This window comes from Durio zibethinus, chromosome 15 (genome assembly GCF_047325235.1).
Source record: "Durio zibethinus cultivar Kanyao isolate XHJ-2024 chromosome 15, ASM4732523v1, whole genome shotgun sequence".
NCBI lineage: Eukaryota > Viridiplantae > Streptophyta > Magnoliopsida > Malvales > Malvaceae > Durio > Durio zibethinus.
The window spans coordinates 3,427,017-3,452,413 of record NC_143176.1 but is presented as its reverse complement, the minus strand read 5'-3'; the positions used below and the strand labels follow the sequence as shown (position 1 = coordinate 3,452,413).

At 29.9% G+C, this 25,397-nt stretch overlaps 4 protein-coding genes and 1 pseudogene across 4 annotated transcripts; 3 read left to right on the top strand and 2 right to left on the bottom strand.

The window, feature by feature from the left end:
- Positions 1 to 830: 830 nt before the first annotated feature.
- Positions 831 to 3,391, bottom strand: LOC111301582 (endoglucanase 11-like). Its single transcript, XM_022897365.2, has 5 exons — positions 2,887 to 3,391; positions 2,506 to 2,718; positions 2,143 to 2,343; positions 1,713 to 1,967; positions 831 to 1,606 (listed from the first exon to the last, which is right to left on the bottom strand). The coding sequence occupies exons 1-5, from the start codon at positions 3,196 to 3,198 to the stop codon at positions 950 to 952; spliced, it is 1,638 nt and encodes a 545-aa protein (XP_022753100.2). The 5' UTR covers positions 3,199 to 3,391; the 3' UTR covers positions 831 to 949.
- LOC149514528 (stigma-specific STIG1-like protein 4) lies at positions 3,388 to 3,905 on the top strand (annotated as a pseudogene).
- Positions 3,906 to 4,208: 303 nt separating this feature from the next.
- On the bottom strand, positions 4,209 to 6,012 carry SUMO1 (small ubiquitin-like modifier 1). Its single transcript, XM_022897364.2, has 3 exons — positions 5,836 to 6,012; positions 4,700 to 4,849; positions 4,209 to 4,621 (listed from the first exon to the last, which is right to left on the bottom strand). The coding sequence occupies exons 1-3, from the start codon at positions 5,914 to 5,916 to the stop codon at positions 4,556 to 4,558; spliced, it is 297 nt and encodes a 98-aa protein (XP_022753099.1). The 5' UTR covers positions 5,917 to 6,012; the 3' UTR covers positions 4,209 to 4,555.
- A 1,167-nt stretch (positions 6,013 to 7,179) lies between these two features.
- On the top strand, positions 7,180 to 9,160 carry LOC111301580 (glucan endo-1,3-beta-glucosidase 12-like). The gene is made up of 3 exons (XM_022897363.2): positions 7,180 to 7,322; positions 7,420 to 8,727; positions 8,826 to 9,160. The coding sequence occupies exons 1-3, from the start codon at positions 7,265 to 7,267 to the stop codon at positions 8,858 to 8,860; spliced, it is 1,401 nt and encodes a 466-aa protein (XP_022753098.2). The 5' UTR covers positions 7,180 to 7,264; the 3' UTR covers positions 8,861 to 9,160.
- A 12,405-nt stretch (positions 9,161 to 21,565) lies between these two features.
- Positions 21,566 to 22,959, top strand: LOC111301579 (ethylene-responsive transcription factor 3-like). The gene has a single exon (XM_022897362.2). It carries the CDS (start codon positions 22,053 to 22,055, stop codon positions 22,725 to 22,727), a length of 675 nt encoding a protein of 224 aa, XP_022753097.1. The 5' UTR covers positions 21,566 to 22,052; the 3' UTR covers positions 22,728 to 22,959.
- The last annotated feature ends 2,438 nt before the right edge of the window (positions 22,960 to 25,397 follow it).

The window sequence follows — 25,397 nt, the reverse complement described above, 5'->3', positions numbered from 1 at the left end:
AAAAGCAGGTTCAGCAGATGCAAAGTTGGAAAGAGTTTCCAAGAACAAGGATAGAGCAGAGAAAGAAGCCATGGCCGGGGACAAAGGATTTGCTAGTCAGACTCTGGAGAAAGTACATGATGGCACTGCCAAGGCACTCAATAGTGATCATAAGGTTGAAGCTGTTAAGAACAGGTACAAGGATCACGAACCAGGGGCTATCTACCACAAGACTGTTGACAAAAAACTAAAGCAGCTTATTAAATCGTACAATAATATTATATATATGGTTTAGTTATGATGAAAATGATGGTTTTGTAACCATTGCAAGAGTTTGCAGTAAAACAACAGTACAATAATAACTTCAGTGCTGCTGATTTATGCTTCTGTTCCATTAATAACTTCAGTTCTTTAGTCACTAAATCATTATTACAGGCTACAAGATCATGTCTACTTCAGCTCAGCATTCAGAGTCAAGTGTTGTCTGTTGTTTTCCTGTTTGACATAAAGGCTTGCAGCTATTTTGTCATGTATGTTTATCAGTTCCTGTCTTCCAAACAATGATCCTAACTCTATCTCTGTAATGATCAAATTGTCAATCTTTACTTATCTTTTATTTATTAATATTGATTCATATAGTTCCAAAACCAATGAGATAAAAAAAAAAAAAAAGACACTCAAATGGTTGCAGGTTTGTTGATTGTAATTTCATATAAAATACGATATAAATACATAAATTTTTAATATTTTATATAATTCAAATACACGAATTATCAGTTCTAATTTCAAATATAATTTCACATGAAAAAGCTGCCCAAAGAAGGAAAACGTTGAACTACCATTCAGCTTGTAAAATAAACAATTTTTTTTTTCTTTTGTATAAACTTCTTTTGTTCTTCCATTTTCTCTGTACATAAGATTGGTTGCATATAATGTCAGAGCAATTTCATTTGAGAACTTGAGTTTTTGGCTAGCTAGAAGGAACTAAAGGAGCACTAAAATCTCCATTTTCAAAACCATGCAGCTTAGCCAAAACCCCAACTAGGCTTGCAGTATTATAGGTGCAAGCCTCAGTTTGCATGAAATTTTTCCTATCATCACTAAATTGATCCATCTTATCTGGCCCACCAACAAGGGCCCCAATAACAACGTTAGGGTTTGGATCATTTCTTTGAAACCAATTATCATACCCCTGAATGCACCCAATAAATCCCTTGTTCTCTCTATAAGAGCCAATGGATGCTCCTCTGTGGTGCATCCTTTGGGGGTACCTTGAACCATACCCAACTAAGTAACTCATGGCCATTTGATTAGCACCCAAGATGTAATCAACCTGTGATTTGGCAAATTCAAAGACTTCTTCCGGACCCACCTCTCCGCGATCGCATCTCAACCGTTGATTTGAGACATGAAGATGATCAGAGTAAACTGTGAGAAGAAATGCTGCATTTGATACATATTGCATGTTATTCCATTGACGAATGTACAATAACCCTCCTGGGGTGCGGTTCACATTGGTCACATTGTTTTTGTTAAGGCAAGCACACAAGTAGTATTCAGCCTTTGAACGATACCGTTCCAATACATGCTTGTGTTTCATTCTCCTATGCTTTTCTTCCATCAACAACTGCAGCAATACAAAAATAACAATGTTACATTGAAATCATTCATGTTATTAAATGAAAATTTATAAATTTATATATGTATATGCGAGCACGCGTGCAGATCTATACCGTTGAAGCAATGATCTGAACACCAGCAAACTTGACATCCCAGCTGAACTCAGTAATGGCCCAAGTGATCCCACCAAATTCATTTGCCTTCTCCAGAGCATACCTCAAATAATCCTCCTTGTCGGTGGCCTTGTATAGCCACAAAGCTGCCCACAACAGCTCATCTTTGAACCCACTCACCGACGGATAGTAGCCTTTCACCACCCTCACACTTTCATCATACTTCCCTCTAAACTTGTCTCCAAACTCAAACAACTGTCCAAATTTTAAAAAAAAAAAAAAAAACCCATTTTTTTAGTTAATTCAAATATGTTAATAAGTAAGAAATTAATTGCAATGAGAATTAGTTAAAACGCTTGTGCTTTTGGTGAACAATGCACCTACTAAATACAGTATGTCACAATATGGCAATCTCATTAAACTAGCTTACCTGTTGTGCATGTTGCAATAGTAGGTGAGAGTAATGTGGGTTTGTTTTCCTGAACACAATGGAGGCTGACGCCATAGCCGCTGCCGTCTCACAGGCGACATCCGATCCCGGGTTCTTCTCATCCACCTTGTAGGCTTGCCGGGATGTTGTCATGTCCTCCGGCCTCTGCCAACAGTAATGATCAGTGTCACCATCACCCACCTAGTTAAAATTATTAAATATCAAATGTTTAGTTCATTTTTTCGTATAACATAAGCTACTATATATAATAATGACTGAAGTTGAAGGAGAAATAGAGTCAAATCATCAAAGAAAAAACAAAGGTCATAAATCAAACTTTATAGAGTTATTAGTGTTTCTTACCTCAGCCCACAAGACATTTGGGTGAGTATGAGCTTTGATGAAATAATCAGTTCCCCATTTGATAGCCTCAAGCGCGTGACTATACTCTCCGGCACCGGCAATTTCATCTCCATATTCAATGACACTCCATGAGAGCATTGTAACGGTGAATGCCATCGGCAGACCAAATTTCACATTGTCTCCGGCGTCATAGTACCCTCCCACCAAGTCCACCTTTTCATACAATGATAGATACCATACTTTACAATGTTACGTAGTTTCTAACAAACATATGTTTCAATGTAAATTTTATGGAAGAAGATATATGAACAATATTATTTGATGTTAACCATTGAAATCTTATTGTGCATGGGGAGATGGGGGCTGAAATGGACTACTTACCCCTTGTTCTAGGCCATCGATGAGGCCAGAATGGTGGCGCCAGGCGACCCTTTGGTTGTAGGGTAACCGGCCGGAGCGTTGGGATTCGAAGTAGAGGAGGCTTTTGGAGAGGGCTTTGCCATAGTCGAAAGATCGAACTGAAGGTAATATGGCCAAGAAAGAGATCAAAAGAAAGCACCCATGTTGAAGAAACTTGTTTTGACTTAAGTGTTGCCTTTTCTCCTTCATTGGGGCTATAGCTTCTCCAAAATTTTCTCCTTTTCCTGCCTCCTCTACCCTGTTTTTTTGTCTCTCTCCCATTTTTCTCCTCATATATATATATATATATATATATGTGTGTGTGTGTGTGTATGTATATATTGGCTTGTTTTCACTTGGCAAAGAGGAAGTCTACATTTCTTTTTTAACTGTGATCATGTCACTCTATGCAATTAAGAATAAGAGTCATGTATATATTGAGTCATGAATTTTTTTTATTATTATTATTAAATGATTTGTTGATATCGTTCTGCCACTGTTTCTATTATAGCCAATTGTGATATAGTAGAAGCTACAAAATGCAACTTTGGCTCATCACCATGGCTCAGGATTGTAACAAACCCGAGGCCGAGACCAGGTGTGTGCATGTTCACGCCATGGATATGTGAACAGGGAGAGCATCCACCCACAGCTCGGATGCGGTGTTGTAGGAACCAATATGCTGATGTTGCCTCTGATGATACTCACTGCGGCGTATGTGGGATTAGAATCATTAGATATCCTTTTACTTGGCAATGTTGCAGGGGAATCTGCATCAATAGGAATATTAGTCCCTTTAATTGCGGTGGATGTGGAAATAGAGGCCCTTGGAGAGTCCCATGCTTGTAAGGGATGTGTGGATATGCACAGCCTTCATCACCATGGTCATTTCCATGGCCGGTACTCCCACTCACCCGCCACAACCATTCCCTCCTCACCATTGGCCAGAACCATACTCCTCACCCAAGGCCACCACCATTCCCTCACCCTCCTTGTCCTAGGAAACAACCCTGGCCTCATCCTGCTAGCTAGACCGCCTGGGATTTGCCCTCCAGGTTTGCTTCAGCCACCAACAAACATTTCAATAAAGAATAAAGGGGAATGAAAAGAGTACCGTCCTCCCAAACAATCACATTGAAGAGCATGTTTGCAATTTGCAGGAACCAGTTGTTTATTTTTGGCTGGTTATTTTTCTGTTATTTCTTCTTTCGGTGCAGAATAAACAAAAAAATGCTTCATCAATCCTTCCATTATTGCCTCCAAACGCAAACTATGTACTTATTCTAATGAAAAGCAAGATCTCATTCAGACAGCATTTAAGGTAACATTTATTGCAAAGTATGGCTCAGCTCAGCCTTCACACCATATCAATTCATGGCATGGATTTAATGGGACATCAAACATCCTAAGCCAACTATGATCTTAGGATTTTCACGCCCTTTCCTGAAATGTGATTCCTAAAGCAATCAGAAAGAGAAAACTTCAACAACACCTAAAAATACTACTTAGAAGTAACATCCACAAACAGGGTTACGAGGCAACGAACAGACCACGTAGTTTCAGAGGTTATATTTAAGTAGATCCTAATTCGACTGAGTGCCGCCACTTAAATCCTAGTACATAAATGATAAATAACCTAAAAACCAGCTAGTTAGGCCATAGCACCACCTGTTTGATGTAGCATTGCATCTATCTCATCCCCATCCTCCATTTCCAACTGTAGTAACCAAAAAAAAAACACATAACCGCAAGAAACCATAAATAAAAAAAAAGAAAGAGAGAGAGAGGAACATACCTCATCAGGAGTCTGCTCCCCTCGCAGGCGGCGGCCATCAAACAGGAAGGCAATAGAGTTAAAATCCACTGATTGTCGATCACAATAGGCATTCATAAGCTTCTTCAGTTGGGTAGTTCTTTTAATCCTAAAGAATACTTCATTACCATCCTACAAACAAGCAAATGGATGAATTAGCATGTTGTAACTTAACATCATTTATATTATTGCAATCCAGATATGTTCTATAACATATCTGGCTGACTTGAAGTAGCACATGTGTTCTCGAACAATTATATTTCTTATTTAGGTGTGCCAAGCCACCAAAGCATAATCTTCCTTTCTTTTCCTTTTAACTAAAGCATTTCACCAAAAACCCTTTGAAGAGAATCCGTTGACTTACCAGTCTGTACTCACTACAAGACAATTGTGAAGACACAAAAGCCACACATAGCTATGGCATCATTAACCAAACACATAAACATCATAGAAATACAATTGTACAAGCATTCATTCTTGACATTTCAAATATAAAAACTCGTTCAAGCATAAACAACTACTTGATTTGCTTAAAGAAGCACCAAGAAATGCTAGACATCACTAAATCATACGAAACAAGACAGGTATAACCTAGGAAATGAGCATATATTGCAGTTCACATACCAAACTTAGGCAATTGCATCACCTTGTTATCACAGATAAGAAATTTACAAAACCGAAAAACAACAATACTTAGCATCAAAAGAGGCTACCACTGTTTGAGAACAAAGACCCAACATGTCTTGCCCCCTTTGGTTAGTCTGCATTTTCTTTGTGACCCACAGTCCCAATTCATACCCAAACTCAACCTCCTTATAACTATTTTCATATCTGATTTAGCCTACTCTTCTTTCTCCTATTCAAAAATCAAAATTTTATTTGAAATTACAGACCAATTCAAGCATCTTTATCAGCCAAACAAAAAGATCCTAGCCTTCATGCTTAGCAAGATAACACAATAAAGGCAGTAAATTTTTAACCAATTTAAGATAAGCAATAGGACCCAAAATGGAAGAAGAATTTTACTCCAAAAAAAAAAAGCAAATTTAAGAACTTTTTTCACTGTAAAAAAACATGATTCAAAATACAAACAAAAGGGAAATTGGAAATTTTTGAACCTGGCCTTTGACTTTGAGATTGATGTGAGCCGTTTGATCAGCAGGCTTCTTGTCTTCCTCTTGATTGGTTACTCCTGACATCTTCTTCTTCTACTTCCTCTGGGCTATATGGGATTCGATTACGGTTTGGGTTTGGGGTTTTCGGTGCTCCGAGTCAACGATTGATTTTTCAGATGATCACAGTGGAAGGAGATTTTGTTTTATATTGGTTGTCGGTGAAAAGAAATGGACGGTTGGGATTCGTTTAGTGGAGTTGGATCGGACGGACTGGAAAATTTGGCTCCTTATTCAGCTACGATGTCGTTTTGAAAGGGAAACTGAATTACTTGTCCAATGGGCAAAAAACAAAAGCAGATGAAGCCCCATTACGATAAACAAAACCCAAGCCTTCCCATATGCCCAAAAAATTTCGGGGTTAAACCTTCCCTCAAAATAAAAAAATAAAAGGAAATTTGAAGTTTCTTATTAAAAAAAAGGGACTGACCAAAGAAACAAAGCTAAAGCCCTTTGAACTGAGATCAAACATAAAAAATAATAATAATAATAATTTAAAATATGATACGACGATATAAAATATATGATATAACAGTAAATTATAAAAATAATATAATTTAAAATTTTAACAATAATTATATATAAATTTAATAAAATTAAAAAAATATTTTACGTATTTATATCAATATAAATTATGATACAAAATTTTCATACAAAATAAAATTTTAATATATAAATTTTAATATTTTATATAATATAAATATACGAATTGTTTGATCTTAAAAATTCTACAAATTGAATAGCCAAACATGCATACAATAATTATGAGTAGAAATGTTTTAGAAGAAATGAAGATAAGCAAAACAGTTAACTTTGAGTAGCAAAACATGTCATTTCCCCACCAAATATTCAGCCAATTGAAGCATAGCCACCTTTAAGAATAAAACCAAAATTTATCAATTTAATTCAATAATAAAACCAAACAACAATTAGCTGTCAGTCCAACGTTCGAATTTAGGGAAAAGAAACAGAAGCCTAAGCAAAATTTCTCATTTTTATCATCATTAATTATTGCTATGTAATGTACCCATCCATGTAAAAGACAATGATAGCATCTCTTAATCATCTTCTGATTGTCTGATTCACATTTACGTGAAACACGTGTATGGCCATGATGCCATGTCTACTGCAAATCTAAATCGATTCCGAAAACAGTGCAGAAACAACGGTCGAGTCGGTGGCTTCCATTGGATTTTCAACCACTTTTTGCTATCACCAAGCATGATATTAGTGAGTGGGCCACTCCCCCACATTACCCCACTCTCTCGTTTCCCACTAACCCCGCTCTCCCTATATAATGACTACGTAAACATCCCACCATTAAAATTGGTTAATTTCTCTGCTAATCTCATTTTTCTTTTTCCAAGCTCCGGGCATGGCTTCCCAAGCTTTATCTCTTCTCGTTCTTCTCCTTTCAGCCATGTCATTTTCAGGTATGTAACAAAATATTAAGAAATGAGGCAATTTTTTGTTCAGACAGTTATGAAACTGAAAGCTTTCTTTTGTCTTTACTTTTGTACGTTTTTGCAGATGCTGGTTCGATTGGAATTAACTATGGTCGTGTGGCAAATGACTTGCCTTCAACCGACAGAGTTGTGGAACTCCTGAAATCTCGAAGATTAAACAAAGTCAAGCTTTTCGACACTGATGCCACGGTCCTAAGATCTTTAGCAAACTCAGGGATTAGCGTAGTTGTTGCTCTACCCAACGAACACCTCGCCTCTGCTGCAGCTGACCAATCCTTCGCTGACAATTGGGTTCAATCCAACATCTCCGAGTTCTACCCTGCAACAAAGATTGAAGCCATAGCTGTTGGAAACGAAGTCTTTGTCGACCCCAAGAACACGACAAACTACCTCGTACCAGCAATGAAAAACATCCATGCTTCCTTAGTGAAATTCAACTTGGATTCCAACATTAAAATCTCTTCCCCTATAGCTCTCAGTTGCTTGCAAAACTCATACCCATCTTCAGCCGGTTCATTCAAACCGAACTTGGTCGAACCTGTGATTAAACCCATGTTAGATTTCTTGAAACAAACCGGATCTTACCTCATGGTCAATGCATACCCCTTTTTTGCGTACTCAGCTAACTCTGATAAAATCTCACTTGATTACGCATTGTTTAAAGAGAATTCCGGGGTGGTGGATCCGGGAAACGGTTTAAAATATTACAGCCTTTTCGAAGCTCAAATCGACGCCGTTTTTGCTGCCATGTCGGTTCTTAAATATGATGACCTAAAGATGGTGGTGACTGAAACAGGGTGGCCTTCAATCGGGGATGAGAGTGAAATTGGTGCAAGCGAAGCTAATGCGGCGTCGTACAATGGTAACTTGGTACGAAGAGTTTTGAGTGGAAATGGGACCCCTTTGAGACCCCAGGAACCCCTTAACGTTTACTTGTTTGCTTTGTTTAATGAGAATCAGAAAACAGGTCCTACCTCAGAAAGAAATTATGGGTTGTTTTACCCTAATGAACAAAAGGTATATGAGATACCATTAACACAAGAGGAGCTAAAGGGTGGCAAGTCAGCACCGGTCAACGGGAACATTAGTCGGATTCTGCTGAACCGTGAAGTGTCGAAGACATCGGTAGGGCAGACGTGGTGCGTGGCCAACGGGAATGCCGGCGAGAAGAAGATGCAGGCGGCATTGGATTATGCTTGTGGCGAAGGAGGGGCTGATTGTCGCCCTATTCAACCTGGCGCAACATGTTATTATCCTAATACTCTTGAGGCACATGCCTCATATGCTTTCAATAGTTATTATCAAAAGAAGACACGTGGGACTGGCACCTGTGAGTTCGGAGGTGCGGCTTACGTGGTCTCGCAGCCTCCTAGTACGTATTCTATCCCTTTTTCTCTCTCTCTATCTCCAAATCCATAAGAGTTCTTTTTGGCCTCAACTTTCGCTTTCTTTTATGACTTTCTATTGCAGGATATGGGAACTGTGAGTTTCCAACAGGATACTGAAAATGGGAAAATCAAGGGGAGAGATTTGGTGAATTTCAGCAACAAGTTCGATGGATTTTTTTTTGGTTAGCAAAAGTTTAAAAGCAGGTTACCCATCTTTACATTCAAGACAAATCGCGAACTGTTGGGATCAGAAATTTAGATTTGTTTTCTTTGTATCTATTCTTATATATTAGAGGATGAGTAGAGTAGATGGACCTGTTATCAGTTGGTTTGGCTACTTTTGTCTATAATTTGTGTCCCCATTTGTATTGTGTTATTTTTCCTATGGATTAGTGCATTATATATGATATTTTCGTATCTGCCGAGTGCTGACCCAAGGTTTAAAAGGGGCCTGATCTGAACAGAATGGGCCTGGTGGGCTCAAACACAGCAACCCATTCCATCTCTTCTTTTTATAACTTTGTCGACTCAGGAATGTCGTAGGTGACTCCCCAGGAGAGGAAATTGAAATTTGAATCTGCCCTGAAGAACGTCTAGTTCAGATGTAGGTCATACGAGCAACATCAATAGCCACATTTCCCTCAAAAAGTTAAATGCATGTCAGGGATCACATTCATCCGCAAAAGTTCAGAACGGGAAAGCATTGCTGTATGGATAGACAAAAGCCTAGAAACAAGTAATTTCCAGGGACCCAAAACCAGGAAGTCGCATAAATCTCATAGTCTGAAACATAGAACAAATCATCAACAGATACTAATACATAGATCTACGGCAGCCTGCTCACTATAATGCATATTGTCCATATTTTTGTTCAAAAAGAGTTGATATTCCCCCAAAGCAAGCGTTGTCAATTTTGTGCATACTGAGAGAATTGGTTCAAAAGCACTGAACTTAGATAAGAACATTATTCTACACAACGTACAATAAAACTTCAAGAGACATACTTAATCATGCAGAGAACTAGTAGCAAATGCCAGCTCAATTACAAAAGAGCTGCAAAGCTTCAAAGGCACATCCCTCAACTGATTAGCCAACAATTCATTAGGTAAAACACCCAATGCCATTGCATATCCTCTTCCCAGTCACTTTTTATTCACCTAGGAGTTGCAAGGACATTGATATCATACCAATGGCACCTTTATCATCCACAGAAACAAGGTATGCTTGTACAATGTGTTTTCATAGCTGCATTTCGTACATCAAATGATAATCTTTATTCTCAACACACATACACACACATTATAGCACAAAAGAAGCACTTGTCTCTGAGACTTTATTCTCAAATGCATTATGTATGTATGTATGTATGTATGTATGTATGTGTGTGTGTTTATACTATTATAAGATAAAGGGAGGAGAACTGTGGCTTAATTTATGGCTTTAAAAGCTTGAACAAAACAGAAACTACTTGATTGAATGGTAAACTGAGACAACAGATGACAAACGACAAAAAAAAGCCGCAGACAAGATCTTATTTTAGTAAATAGGTTTCCCAAATCTTGATGGAGTTATGCTTCCATCAAGAAGCATAAGAGGGCTCTGACTCATGGCTTACTCTACAACAATAACTGCCAGCAATCCTTTCCGAGTAACCAAGCACTTGCATTTTGTTTCCAAAATTCTGAAACATTCAATTATACAAGCAAATGTCAAGACAGACCCTCAATTTAAAGCTTTCTTAGGAGTTTACACAAGAAACCATAGTTTTACATAACAGAATCTTACCATGACTCTCAATCCACAAAGTTGGGATTTATACAATCTCTGGAACACCCATATCATCGTTCAGAGTTGTTCATTGATCATTTTGAATAATTCAGCACAGGAAATTGAAGCATGAACCTGTAAACTAAAATCTAAATCTAGCAATTTATATCATTCGTATCGTGTAAAATATTATATTCATCTCATGTTTTACACGAAAATTACGTATTATAGTTCATGTCAATATAAAAACATAAAATATAATTTTTTGATTTTATTAAACTTATTTATGATTTTTATAAAATTTTAAGCTGTGTTATTTTTGTATCTTTTATTTATATTATTTTTATATTTTATCACAGAATCATGTTTTAAATTACCATGTTAGTAAAATCTAAGACCGTATAATTTAGACTTGCATTTCAAAGAAGGATTGATATCTTAGAGATCTAACAAATCAAACCACTAAACTGGTTTAATTAATCTGGTTTTTGCACCACCATAAAGTAAGTTAAGTCAAATTTAGACAAGTGGCTACAAAAGAACCATCTAAGGGCCATTTTGCATGATTGCATATGGAGAATGTAGCTGTAAACACAAACACATGAATGCAACACAACTCACAATTTTTGCTTACTGTGCAATGAAACATCCAGAGGATGGAACAACGTGATACTAACAGCATCAAGTGTAGAACATGGCAGCAAACTCACCTCTATATCTAGGAACAACATTTTTGGCTGAAAAAAAATCTCAATTGTCCGCAATAAATGCATCATCACATATAATTATGAAATTACTGGTAGGTAAAAAAGAATTCCTCATGAACGTGCAATTGAAAATAATATTTTTTGATAAAATATTATACTCTTACTCCTATGAAATGAATAATGTCAATAAGTTCAACATTTGTTCTTAACCTCTCAAAGCGCCCATTAGCAATAACTGGAATATTGGTGTATGGAGTATAGACTGCCCTTGTTAGTAAAACAAATAAAAAGTTGAAAATGGATCAAATATCAGCACTTGCATCTATCATAATATTTATTATTAAATAAATTTAATAATTTAAAATATGATATGATAATACATTATGAAAAATAAACATAATATAATTTAAAATTTTAATAATAATTATATATAAATTTAATAAAATTAATAAAATTATGTTTTTATATTGACATAAATTATAACATATAATTTATATATAAAATATGATATAAATACATAAATTTTAATATTTTTTAAATATAAATTATTAAATTTACTATTAAATAAAAAATATATCGATCAAATTTTATCATATATAAACTTACATGGTGAACAGTATTAGAAAACCAAAAATCAGGCGTTAGAAATATATTTATCTTAGAAGAAAAACAAATAAAAATTTTATAAGTATATTTTGTTTTTGTTGTTCCGTGAACAAATAAAACGATAAATTTCATAATCGAAATCAATCACTTTCCCGTCTCAACAATAAAAAACCAAACAAAACAGAAGAAAAAAAAAAGGGGGGGGGGGAAAGGTGAGGGGAAGAAAAGGGCGAGAAACAAGCAGTGTACACGCAGCTGCTTTCCTCGTTAGATAGCGTGTGAGTCTCGCAAGAATGATAGATAGGTTGCGGGGGCAGAGGGGGGCAGGTAGTGGGGTCGTTTGCTTCGTTCTCCGCACCATCTGCGTCACCTTCAAGGCACCTTCATCGACTATCAAACACCGTAAAATTTTAACTTCTTTTTTTTGGTAAAAAAAAAAAAAAACATTTAACTACTCCAATATTAGATTTTTTCCCGCTTCTCAGCATTGAAATTTTACTTGCTATATTTTTATATACTGTAGACAGTAATATAAGAAATAAATATTATTAAATCGAATTTGAATTTAATTTAAATAAAATTTGAGTTATTTAAACTTTTTTAAAAAAATTCATTTAATAAAAATAAACTCAATTCTTATATTAGATTATATATTTAAATTTAAATTCAAGCTAAAATTAATATATATAAAAGATATAATTATAAATTTTTAATTAAAATAATAAAAATACTAAAATTTAAAAACTTAATTAGACTTATGAATTATTCTAGCTAAATATTATAATTATTGAATTCGTCTTGTTTAAATTCGATTCAATAATAATCGAATCGAATTTAAATTTTATTTAAATTAAATCATAATATCTTACAAATATTAATATATCATTTATATTTTTAATATGGGATATACTAAAATATAGATTATAAATTTTTTATTTTAAATATGATCTTGTATATACTAAAAAAAAAAATTTTTTTAAAGTAATTTTAGGTATTAATACAAAGGAAAATTGGTTCTTGTTTGGGAATGTGAGGAAGAATATTTTTGGTTTATGATTTAGAAAGATATTGAAAGAAAAGTAGGTTACCTAATAACTATATTTAAATCATATGCTATAAATAAATAAATAGTATTTAAAATCGTGACATTCCATTTACTTTTAGTGGTATATGAATTAATTTGGTGTAAGATGTAAAATCACGCATTTTAAATTTCAATTTATCCTATACGTATGTCGTACAGAAACATAAAAAGAATTTTACAACTCACTTCCACTGATAAGTTTCACCTATATAAGATTCCTTAAATTTAAAATAAATATAATAATATATAAATAAAATAATTAATTTAATCAGTTAAAATTATTTTTTTAATGAAAAAATTTTGAGTTCGAATCATATCGATAGTCACTTTTTGAGATCATCTTAAATGTACGACATGTAACTACTTATTTTAGACTATCAAGTATGACACATATTATCTTGATCTAAGAGACTCAACAAACTATCTATTCTCAAATTTTTTTTTATCAAAAAATTATATATAATAATATGATAAAAAGAGAAATATTTAAAAATATATTAAAAGATTTCAATCAATTTGATTGTCAAATAAATTACATTATTTAACTTACGAAGTTCATCAATTGATTACTCATCATTTAAATGATTAATGAATTATTTAATATTTTTATGTGCGATATTTATATATAATAATTTTAAATATAATAAGATAATATGCTAAAAAATAATATGAAAAATTATATAATTTAAATTTTTAATAAAAATATATATATAATTAATAAAAAATATTTTATATTTAACGTATCAATATAAATTTAATAAAAAAATTATTTTTTTATATATTTAATATAATACAAATATAATACAAGTACATACACTATCAAATCTAATTATAACATGAGCCTATCAAGAGAGAAGAAATTTCATATTTACGCCTCATCATGAAGGTTGGAGATGTTTATTTCACTTTTTATTTTAGGTAATATCTTATTTGATTTATAAATTTTTTAATTTTGTTTAATGTGATATATGAATTTAAAAACTTTTAAATCAATTGCCTAAATTTTATTTTTATGCATTATTTTGTTTCAATTTATTAATATCATTAGAATAACGCTAACATAATACTTAAATATTAATTTGGATAATACATTATTGACATGAGGTAATGATATTGTTACCCAGTTTCATTTAAAAAATAAAAAAAATAAGATATTTTCATAAAAATTATATTTAAAATTTTTTTATTTAAAAAATGATGTATGGTAATTATAACGTAAGTCACGTAAGAATATAATCGATCAAGTTTAAATTGATATAGTATTAAATTTATGTTCAAAACTCGATTCGAACTTGATCGAATTTTATTTTTTTAGTTAAAGTTCAACTCGAGATAGAAATCTAACTACTTAAGCTAACTCGATTAGGTTTAATTAATATGTAAAAATAAATTTAATTTTATATTTGATAAAAATTCGATTATATATGCTCGAATTCGATATATTTTATTAATTAAAATAATAAAAATATATTAAAATATAAAATTTTTATTAGACTCGTGAATTATTTGAATTGAATATAAAAATACTAAAATTTGACTAAATTGATAAATTGAGCTATTCAAGTTCGAAATAAATTCGATAATAACCAAACAAAATTTGAATTTATTCAAGTCGAATTAAAATAATTTGTGAGTATTAATGTATATTTATATTTTTAATAGTAATTATATATTATTTATATTAATATTTAAATGTTATATTAATATTATTTTTAAAATATTAAAAATTAAGATAATTTAATACATAATAAATTTTAAATATATGACTAAAATTTTTTAATTTCAATATCATTAAAAAAAATACTATAATTCACGGACTGATTTTTCTTTTATTACAAAACAAATAGTAATGTTTAAAAAGTATATTACTTTTATTTTTTATTTATATAATATATAGTTTAATCTTTGATGTGATAGGATATTTATTATTTACTTACTTTTTCGTATCCTAATAAAGGTGAAGCAATAGTTACAGCGGGGAGCAGCGGAACATGTTGTACGTGCTTTTTATAGCACACTGTTCATAAAAAAAATGGTCGTTAAATTTTTAAGATTATATCATCGTAGAAATAGAACGAGTAAATACCATCAATGATTTTTAAATTTTGAGTTAAATTTTATATTTATTTTTAAATTTTAATTATTTAAATATATATTAATGTAATTTCTTCGATTGTTAAATCATTTATATTGATAAAAAATCTATCATCGAATGACATAAATTATTGATAGACATTGATTTTTAGGCTAATATTATTGATATTGATTTGATTTAAAAAAAAAAAATTGAACAGAAAGAAAAGCTTAAAATGAAAATCAAAAGTTATTAACGTTGTTACTTCATACAAAAAAAGTCATTTGAGGTTGAAGAGAATGGGTCATATCCATTCAACCCACATTAAAGACCCATAATTTATTTATTTTTTATTGAAATATTACGTGTCATGTTATACTGAAACTTTTATTAATTTTAAATGTTATAATAAATGAAAAAATTATATTAATGTATAATTAAATAATTGAGAATTTAATTAAAATTTTTTAAAATTTAAAAATTTTAAAAAACGACGCGTAATGTCTACTTTCGAAGAAATTAAATCTACGATATAGTTGTGTATTAAATGTTACATTAACATTGTTTAAAGGAAAAAACAAAAAACAAAAATGAGCCAGTACTGATGGTGACATGGCACGGAATTACTGGTCAACATGTAAGCTTATCCTGATTCTTACTGGACACTACCAACACCCCTACATCAATGTGGGCCCACTTCCCCACCCAGGCCATTGCTTATTTGCTTTCCACAATTCCAAGAAAATTTTATTTTAATAATTCCAGCGGGTCAAAGCGGGATTTTAATACGAAAATAAAGTAGGAAAATAGGCCCATCATATATAAAAAATTTTACACGTGTCCGTTTTTTTTTTGGATTGACGCCGTCTAAAAGAAAAACACGGCTGTCGCTTAGCGAACTCTCGAGACACGAGACGGGTCAGAAGGACGGCCTATGGAATCCTGCATACTGTCTGTCCCATCAACAGGTTAGGATTACGGGGAAACCGGCTGCTGTAGGTTAAACCTAAGAATCAGAAGGACGGCCTATGGAATCCTGCATACTGTCTGTCCCATCAACCGGTTAGGATTATGTAGAAACCGGCTTCTGTAGGTTAAACCTAAGAAAATAATGAAAATTTTACTGTTGGTCTTCTCGTTTTGCTCACGTGACTTGTTTATGAATTTTAATGAAAAGTACTCCCTTCTCCTCAAAATAACTATTTTTTATTAACTTTTTTTGTTAAAATAATTTAAGTTTGACCTTATTTTCAGACAAATAATATTAAATTAAAATTTTTAAAATATATATTTTAAAAATTATGAAATTTAAAATATATAAATCTTTTTTTTAAAATTTTATTATTTTATTAAAAATAATTATCAAAGTTGAATTAATTTAACCAAAAAACTCAATAAAAAAATATTTTTTGAACAAAAAACATATTTTAAAAGTATTTTAAAGATTAATTACATTTTATTTATAATAATATTATTAAATGTGATGAACTCTCAATCAACTTATTCTTATTAAATAGGTTAAAGCAAATAATTCAATTAATTACCATGCATTCATCTAATTAAGAGTAATTGAAACTCATGACAATCTCTTATAACCTTAAAAGATTATTTAAATTAAATTATTATATTTTTCAATTAAACTTAATTTTGGTTAGTATTGTTTTTTAAAAACATTATATTGAATTAAAATTTTTAAAAATATATTTTAAAAATTTTGAAATTCAAACTTTATAAATCTTATTTTGAAAATTTTTTAATTTTACGATTTTATTAATAATAATAATAATGAGTTTATTTTATTCAAAAAGATAATAAAAGACAAATATAATGAGACGAAAGAAGTATATTTCAACTCAAATCTTTATCATCCTTTACAATTGAAATTAAGTTTATGTAATCAAAATCATGTGATTTCAATTTATTATCATAATGTCATTACCAAATTGAAAAAAAAAAAAACAATAAAAGGTGCTTAGCATGATATAACAAAATATTCATGTGAACTTTTTGAAAAATGTTATATAAAATAAAATCATGTGATTTTGGTTTATTGTCGTTGTCATAGTGTTTTTCTTTTTAATAAATGAATAAAAATGTTCCTATACTTTAAAAAGAGTTATTATTATTATTATTATTATTTACCTTTCATAAAAAATATGATATAAGAAAAATATTTACGTGAAATTTTATATTTTTATTACAAAGGTTAACATCATTAACCCTTATGATAAAATATTAAAACTTTCAAAAGATTAATGTGTAAAAAATGAAAATAATGGGGTGTTATTGTAAAAATATAAACTCACAAGGGGTTAAAATTTAAAATGTAGTTTATGTAAAAAAAAAAAAAGAATTTTCTCTTATTTTTCTTTTCTTTTTGAATTTTCCTTTTGAGTACACGACTTTTAATATGCGAACATTACGGTCAGCTGACGTGGCGGACTGAATGGGTCCCACTGCCACGTTTTTGTGATAGATCTATCTGGCCAATAGTGGGGCCCGTTTAACGTGGTCTAGCTTATCTCCTTTTTATTTATTTATTTTTTAAACAGTGTAATATTTCTAATTCCACGATGAGATAAAAGAAATAAAATAAATATATACTTAGCATTGAAGCAATAAATAAAACCTTGTAAATGACACTTTTTGTTAAATTTGAAAGTTTATTAGATTTGAATTGCATTACGATAACTTTTTTTATTTCAAAATTAAAGTTTAACATTTTAAAGTAAAAAGGTGTATGGCTTTAATAATTAAAATCATAAAAACAAGTTAATATAGAAAGAATTCTTTTTTTAATAATTTATTTGTGTAAAAGGATAATATTTTTTAACTCGATGATTAATTTAATTGATTTATATAATTATATTCAATAAATAATATCTAATATATTTAAATTTAAATATCAATATTTATAATTAAGTATAAGAAAAAATTAAAAAATAAAAAATTGATTAGAAATTATATTGTTTAATTTTATTTGGATCGATTTTTTTTATTCAGTTCAAATTAAATTCAATATTAAATCTATAAATTAAGTTTTGATTGAATTTCGAATTAAATAGTGAAAATTTTTTTAAAAAGTAAAACCAAATTAAATTATATATTTTTATTAGCTTATATATTTTTAAAAATTTTATAAAATAAAAATAATTATTTATACCTAAATTTATTTAAATATATTAAAAATTATATTAAAATAATATATTAAAAATTTTAAATTTCAAATTAATAAATCAAATCGAATCGATTAAATTTGATTTGGATTAGAATGATTGTTTGAAATTTTAATTCGAATTAAAAACATATTTAAAAAATTTATAATTTTATACATCATCTAAAAAAATCGAATCAAATCGAATTTAATTCAATTCAAACTTTTATCACCTTTCCTTACAATCTCTTGTTACGTACCTAAACCATATACTCATTTATAAATATATATATATATATATATATTTCAACTTTATTATGTTTTAAATCATTTATGTGTTTTTCTATAAACAATCAGACTTTTACTTATCACATGCATTTGATTGAATGATCAACTATCCTATTCGAAATAGAAAGGGGTAAGTTCATGATCAATCTTCTCTTTTCTTCTACCCAATTTTTTGCTTGTTACATTGGACAAAAAAAAAGCACTATATCTTAAATCATATAATCATCACTATTTCAAGAAAAAGAAATAGTAGAAAAGGAAATAACATAGTAGGTTTGATAAACAACTCCCTTTAAATACCCACCACGATTGACTATTTGTCAAATAGGGATATATATTTTTGGCTAAAAAAAAGTGTTTACTTTTCTTTTTCTTTTCTTTTTTTGTTAAAAACAATCATATGTTTTTTTAATATTTATTGATTTTAATTTTAATGTGATTGCGAATAAATGGGTGTTTCAATATAATCTTAAACTTATTTTCCCTTTTATGTGCGAGATAAGTTATTGAAAAATTAAAATTTATAAATGCTAAATATTGAAATTTAATTTGTAAACATTTATCTTTTAAAAAAATAAATGAATCATTTGAATAAAGTTTTAAATTTAAAACCACTTTTTTTATAATGAATAAGACCTCTAATTTGTAATTATCTACACTTATAATATGGTTTGTATGTATTAGTATTAATTTATTATTGCTAAGTTTAAAATATTTGCTTTCAATGCATTAGAATATTTCTTTGTGTAGGATAAGGAAGAGCGTATTCACATTATTGGTCACAATTTCAACCTACTCCATGTTGAGTTCCCACAAAAATTTTCCTTTTCTTAAATGAATTTTACAATAAGAAATGTATTTTGTTTTTTGACCCATTGAGCTAAGTAATATTCTTCATTATAATAGGAATTTGCATCTTAAATATATATTTTTTTAATTTTCATAAAAAATTTACTCATCGTAATACATTAATTATATTTGAATAGTCATCAATCACGTCATTTGTTGACATAAAATATAATTTTTGATAGTTTTAAACAAATATAAATAAAAATTAAATTATCAATCGATCTCAAGTAACATAAGTAAAGTGTGATATAATGCTTGAAATTAAATCTTATTATAGCCAATTGATCATGACCAAAAAAAAAAAAATTGTTGTGAGAGCTTGGAAGGTCCAATATCAATGTCACTATTGGATGTTGACTTTTAATTTAGGTCATGTATAGTGTTGTGGTAGCTAGATGCCACTTTGTTTTTTTCCTTTTATCTCCTCTCCATTTAGAAGAAGCAAACAATGATACATTACTATTCTGATTTTCACTTCTAAAACTTTTGCACAATCTTAGTACCTAATTTTCAAGACTAATTGTGGTAGCTTGCTTAGAGAAGCAAAAATGTGTAACATTAGGACAACTTTGAGTAGGTTATATGGTAGGAATTGACTAATAATTATCGGAATAAATTTATTTGGATCGATGGTTCATTTAAATGATCAGTAATAGCAGTTTTTATAAAATTAAAAATAATAATAACAATGATATTAGATATTATATGAGTGTGATGAATCCTTATATTTTATACATAATTGATAAAGTAATGTGTCTTACATCTTGTTATTTAAATATGAAAAATCCATATTATGATATACAATTGTCTTAAAGGTTGAAGCAATAGCAAATAAAAGTAAATTTTATTATTAAAACAAATTTAAAAAATTTTAAAATAATATAGAATCCAATACCTTTTAATAATATGTAAAATGGCTTTAAAAATGTAAATAAAAAAAAATCCCATTCTAAGAGATGTTATGTATGTGTAATTTTGGAGTAAAATAGAAGCAAGGTTAATAAAATAGGAAGAATTTAGCAATTGCATTTACATTTCTTGTCAAAATTTGCCAAAACTTTGCAAAGATAAGATCAAACCTTCTCTAAATTCAAAGAAAAGACCCCCCCCCTTCCCAAAAGAAAATGCTACTACTCTACCATCAAAGATAAAAAAAAAAAGTTGGTCAAAACTCAAAAAGCTTTTGCTTATGCATTTTTGGTGCAATAAGTAAACCTCTAATTACTCGTTATCAAATTTTTTACATCGAATTTAATTTAATTGATTTATTGATTATTTTTAAAAAATAAAATTTAATATTTAAATATTAGTACATGTAATTTTTTATTTTATTTTTAATTTACGACATTTTTTATATAAATTTTTTTTTTATTTTTCTTGGATTTATATAATAAAATTGATAATTATTTTAATATTTCTAAAAATTTAATTGCCATTTGGAAATTTAGAATAGGAGAGGAGGGGGGATCCTAGAGTGTAAAGAAATTATTAATGAAGAAAATCAAAATTCCCTTAAGGCTTAAAGAAGAATCAATCATAAAAAAGAAAAAGGTCGAAAATAAAAAAAAAAAGGCGAAAAATGATTCTTCAGCCCGTCGTCTACACAAATTAGAAAGTGAACTTATGTTTGTCATTCATAATTATGTCATATTGCTGGCTTGGCCCAAATCCTTATTATTAGATCCTTAATATTCTTTGAAATTTGCTTTAAATCCCTTTAAATTTAATTAAAAATGGAAAACTACCATTCAATTTTTTTTTTTATAAATCTTAATTATTGTATCATTTGGACGTAGGAAACTCAACTTTTATCTTTTTAATTCCATAATAATTAATAGAAAAATCAAACTAAAACTTTGCAAGTTTGTTAAAATTACAAAATCAAAAAAAAAAAAAAACCCAATCATGTGGGTTATGTTAATTAGATATGATAATTTTAAACATTAAATAATAATATTATATGAAAATGATATAAATAAAAAATATAAAAATAATATAATTTAAAATTTTAATAAAAATTATAAATAAATTTAATAAAATTAAAAAATATATTTTATATTTTTATATCAATATAAATTATAATACGTAATTTTTATATAAAATATAATATAAATATATAAATTATTAATATTTTATATAATATAAATATATAAATTATCATATCTAAATTTAATTGATAAAATTTTTTTTTTTCTGTCAGTCGAGATTTTATTTTTATGCAAAAAATTTATTGTTAATAATTAACAACAAAATAAATTTAAAACACTAAAACAAAAAAAAAATCAATCGGGAGCCGAGTCGGCATGTGGGGGCAAGAGAAGGTAGAGAAATTGAGAAAACGAAGGAAAAGCCATTTCAGCCAGAGAAAAAAAAATAAAAAAAAAAAATTATTTTCATTTTTGTGTAGAAGAGAAGGTGCCCTCTCTCCTGGTGCCATCTAGTCCCATCCAACCTATCTTCTTCCTCCTCTTCCTCCCCCATTTCCATCGTCGTTCTTATCTGTTTCCCTTTCCTTTCCCTTGTTTTCTTCTTTGATTTCCCCTTCTTCTTCAGCCCTTTGTTTTTTTTTTTTGTTGTCAATTTCATAAATAGATTAGTTTTTGGTGGGTCGATTTGTTCAGTTTTTTATTTTATTTTATTTTTATCTTTAATCTTATCATCAACCCCTTTGTATTGTTATAATAATTATTGTTATTCTTTCAATCTTTGAAGTTATTCTTCTGATTTTACCAAACCCTTTTGAGAGAATTGAGTGAATCTAAAGTTTAAATTGTTTTCTGATGAGGAGAGGGAGAGGTGCCGCCGCCGCCGCTGCAGCAACAGCCGTAGCTGTGAAACCGGTACTAGAATCCAACAGATCTGTGAAAGAACCAAGATACAGAGGGGTTAGAAAAAGACCTTGGGGAAAATTCGCAGCCGAAATCAGAGACCCATGGAAAAAGACCAGGGTTTGGCTAGGAACCTTTGACTCAGCCGAAGAAGCAGCTCGAGCCTACGATGCGGCGGCGAGGTCCCTCCGTGGATCCAAAGCGAAAACAAATTTTCCTATACATTCCTCCAATATCCCAGCTTTTCCTTTCGAAACGCATCAACATCACAACAACGAAGGCTTCATCGACCGCCACCGGTTATATCCGATGGGCGATTTTCAAGACCCGGAAGTGAATCCGCAAAGACCCACGAGGAGTAGCATGAGTAGCACGGTGGAGTCGTTTAGTGGGCCGAGACCAGCCCAACCACTGCAAAAATCGGCGGATCTTGCGGTGGTTTCGACGAGGAAGTACCATCCGAGGACGCCGCCGGTGATGCCAGAGGATTGCCATAGTGACTGTGATTCGTCATCGTCGGTTGTTGATGATGGGGATATCGCGTCTTCTTCGTGTCGGAAAATGTTGCCCTTTGATCTCAATTATCCACCGTTGGATGAAGTTGATGATCTCCAGTTATGTCTTTGATCAAAGATGCTGATGGTGATGAATGATAATGGTGATCAATCATTGAATATTTTTCTCTTTTTTTATATATTTTTTGCCTTTTTTTAAGCGGAAGCAGAAAAAAAAAGAAAAATATGGAAAAATATGAGACATGATTAAGATGAAATGGTCTTAATCCTATGAGTATGCAATATGATCCCTTTGATTTTTATCAAATGATGATGGTGATGATGATTTAGGGTTTGTGATGTTATATCAGATCTGGGTTTATTCAGCTTTTTATTATGTTACAGATCTTTCTTAGTTTAAAATGTAAACCTAATCTAATTCAGTGCTTTAAAAAAAAAAAAAATTCAAAATCCCCATTTCCTGCCAATTTCTTTGTCTCTCTTTTCATGTTTGCGATTTCACTCCTTAATTTTCATATTATTTGTTATTTTTTGCTTAATATGGAATTAGTGTGGTAGCCCAAGGTGTGGAAAAGAAAGAGAAGTTTGCAGAAATATTTTGTATTTCATAATCGAAAAAAAAAAAAAAGGAAAAAAGAAATTATCATTGAATGATCCTTGATTGTTTATTATTAGATTCAGTTTAAGTATCACTGAATTTATTGAATTAAGGACTCTGGTTTCATCACTTAATTAATTGTTCATCGGTGAATGTTCTTCCAAGTGGTGTAATTGATAAAGTTTAAGGTGACTTAATATTAAGTTTAAGTTTAAACTTAATTTATAATTTATAATTTAAAATTTGACGTAAATTTGATTGAATGTTTTTTGAGTTTAAGTTGATTTAAAATAAAAATTAAATTATTCGAATTTGATTTATTGAAAATAAAAATTAAATTGTTTGAATTTATTTTATTAACGTATAAAAATAAATTAAATATTATATTTAATAAAATTTTAAGTATTTTTATTTTAATTCGAATTCAAATTTAAAATATTTTATTAATTAAAAAAATAAAATTATATTAAAATATAAAAATTTAATTAAATTTATAAATTATTCAAATCGAATATAAAAATATCTAATCGATAAATGAAATTATTCGAATTCAATTTGATAATAATCGAATTGAATTTAAATTTTATTTGAATTAAATTTAAGTAACTTATAACTATTAATATATTATTTACATAATAATTAGTGATTGTTCAATAATCTTTGGTTAAATTGGAAGGCACCCTGAAATCCGATCTAACTTCATGAATTTTCCAATTGCACTTTGGTGAGCCGTGCGTTGTGACTTTTTCTCAAGTTTTTTTCTTCTGGGTTTGACTGATAATGACTTATTCAGAATTGAGATGATTCAAGGAGACTTCACAAATGCAATATATCCCACATGACTTTCATTTTTGCAGTTGCAATTTGACCTTTCTTGGTTGGTTCATGCACTTGACTCTTTCTTTCTCTTTCTCTTTCTATTTTTGATTTTATGTTTTTGGGGTTTTGGATATGAACCAAAAGTTCATTAATCTAACATTTCATCTTATCAAAATGAAAAGCATAGAAAATTAAACAAAGACTTGCTGATAAAAAAAAAAAACCATTGAAATCTTGAATCAATATCTTGAGCTCACGTTGGAGAATGGGGACCAATGATACCTTTGCAGCTGCTGCCACCTAGCAAGCTGATCTGTTTTGATTCTTTGTTTAAAAAAAAAAAATGAATAGGAATGAGTGATGCTTAAGCTAGATTTTTATTTTATTTACACCTATTTGTTAATTTAATATACGATTTAATAATATAATATAAAAATATTATGAATAAACGATATAAAAATAATATAATTTAAAATTTTATAAAATTTAAAAAATATTTTATATTTTCGTATTGATATAAATTATAAAATATAAATTATATGTAAAATACAATATAAATATAATATATTAGACGATAAAATGATAAAATTTATCAGGGAGGATATACCATCGGATATTCTGATCTACAAATGTGCTTCCCATTGAAGAAGGTTTCAAGCCCTTGGGAAGTTGCATAAAATTTTCATTTTTTAGCTCCCTTTCCCTTTGATTAGCTCAAAGTTCCTCATGGTTGTGCTGATAATCTAAGATGTCAATGGTGTGTGACAATTGGAAGTCTGTCATTGGAATGTGAAGTCAAGTAGAGTATCAATCTTTCAGTCAATGTTCTTTCCTCCAATGCCTGCAGCCTGCTTTGGAATTATAGGAAATGGGATGTATCAGAAATGCACATATATTTGAAGTTTTTATTAGATTTGTGAATTTGAAACGTAAAATATGACTTATAATTTTAAAAAATTATAAATAAATTTAATAAAATTAAAAAAATTATATTTTTGTATTGACACGGACTATAATATTTAATTTTTTTATAAAATATGATATAAATATAATATTTTATACGATAACACAAATTACGAGATCTAATTTTTACTAAATTTTAATGTACATTGAAAAAGCAAAGAACTGTTGTTGAATTTGGTATTGAATATGAAATTCCAGGTTTGGTTTCTGAATTGAGCCACACAAACAGTGTGTGGCTCTGCCTAAAGGGTAATACTGGACTCCTATCCCATGACCTAAAACCTGGTTGGGTTTGGTTTAGCTGAAAAGTTTAGCTATGGGCTTATTTTGCAAGGATCTAATACAGTTTCCTAATTTAATGGAGGATTTTCACTATTGAGATTTCCCATTAATTATGTGAGC

Excerpts from the sequence above, each read along its gene's own strand:
- LOC111301582 (XM_022897365.2), bottom strand. The coding sequence starts at position 3,198 with ATGAGGAGAAAAATGGGAGAGAGACAAAAAAACAGGGTAGAGGAGGCA. Across the intron at positions 2,719-2,886 it reads TCGATGGCCTAGAACAAGGG|GTGGACTTGGTGGGAGGGTA; the intron begins GTAAGTAGTCCA and ends TTGTATGAAAAG. Across the intron at positions 2,344-2,505 it reads CAAATGTCTTGTGGGCTGAG|GTGGGTGATGGTGACACTGA; the intron begins GTAAGAAACACT and ends AATTTTAACTAG.
- LOC111301579 (XM_022897362.2), top strand. The coding sequence starts at position 22,053 with ATGAGGAGAGGGAGAGGTGCCGCCGCCGCCGCTGCAGCAACAGCCGTA.
- LOC111301580 (XM_022897363.2), top strand. The coding sequence starts at position 7,265 with ATGGCTTCCCAAGCTTTATCTCTTCTCGTTCTTCTCCTTTCAGCCATG. Across the intron at positions 7,323-7,419 it reads TTCAGCCATGTCATTTTCAG|ATGCTGGTTCGATTGGAATT; the intron begins GTATGTAACAAA and ends ACGTTTTTGCAG. Across the intron at positions 8,728-8,825 it reads CGTGGTCTCGCAGCCTCCTA|GATATGGGAACTGTGAGTTT; the intron begins GTACGTATTCTA and ends TTTCTATTGCAG.
- SUMO1 (XM_022897364.2), bottom strand. The coding sequence starts at position 5,916 with ATGTCAGGAGTAACCAATCAAGAGGAAGACAAGAAGCCTGCTGATCAA. Across the intron at positions 4,850-5,835 it reads ATCTCAAAGTCAAAGGCCAG|GATGGTAATGAAGTATTCTT; the intron begins GTTCAAAAATTT and ends GCTTGTTTGTAG. Across the intron at positions 4,622-4,699 it reads GGGAGCAGACTCCTGATGAG|TTGGAAATGGAGGATGGGGA; the intron begins GTATGTTCCTCT and ends TGGTTACTACAG.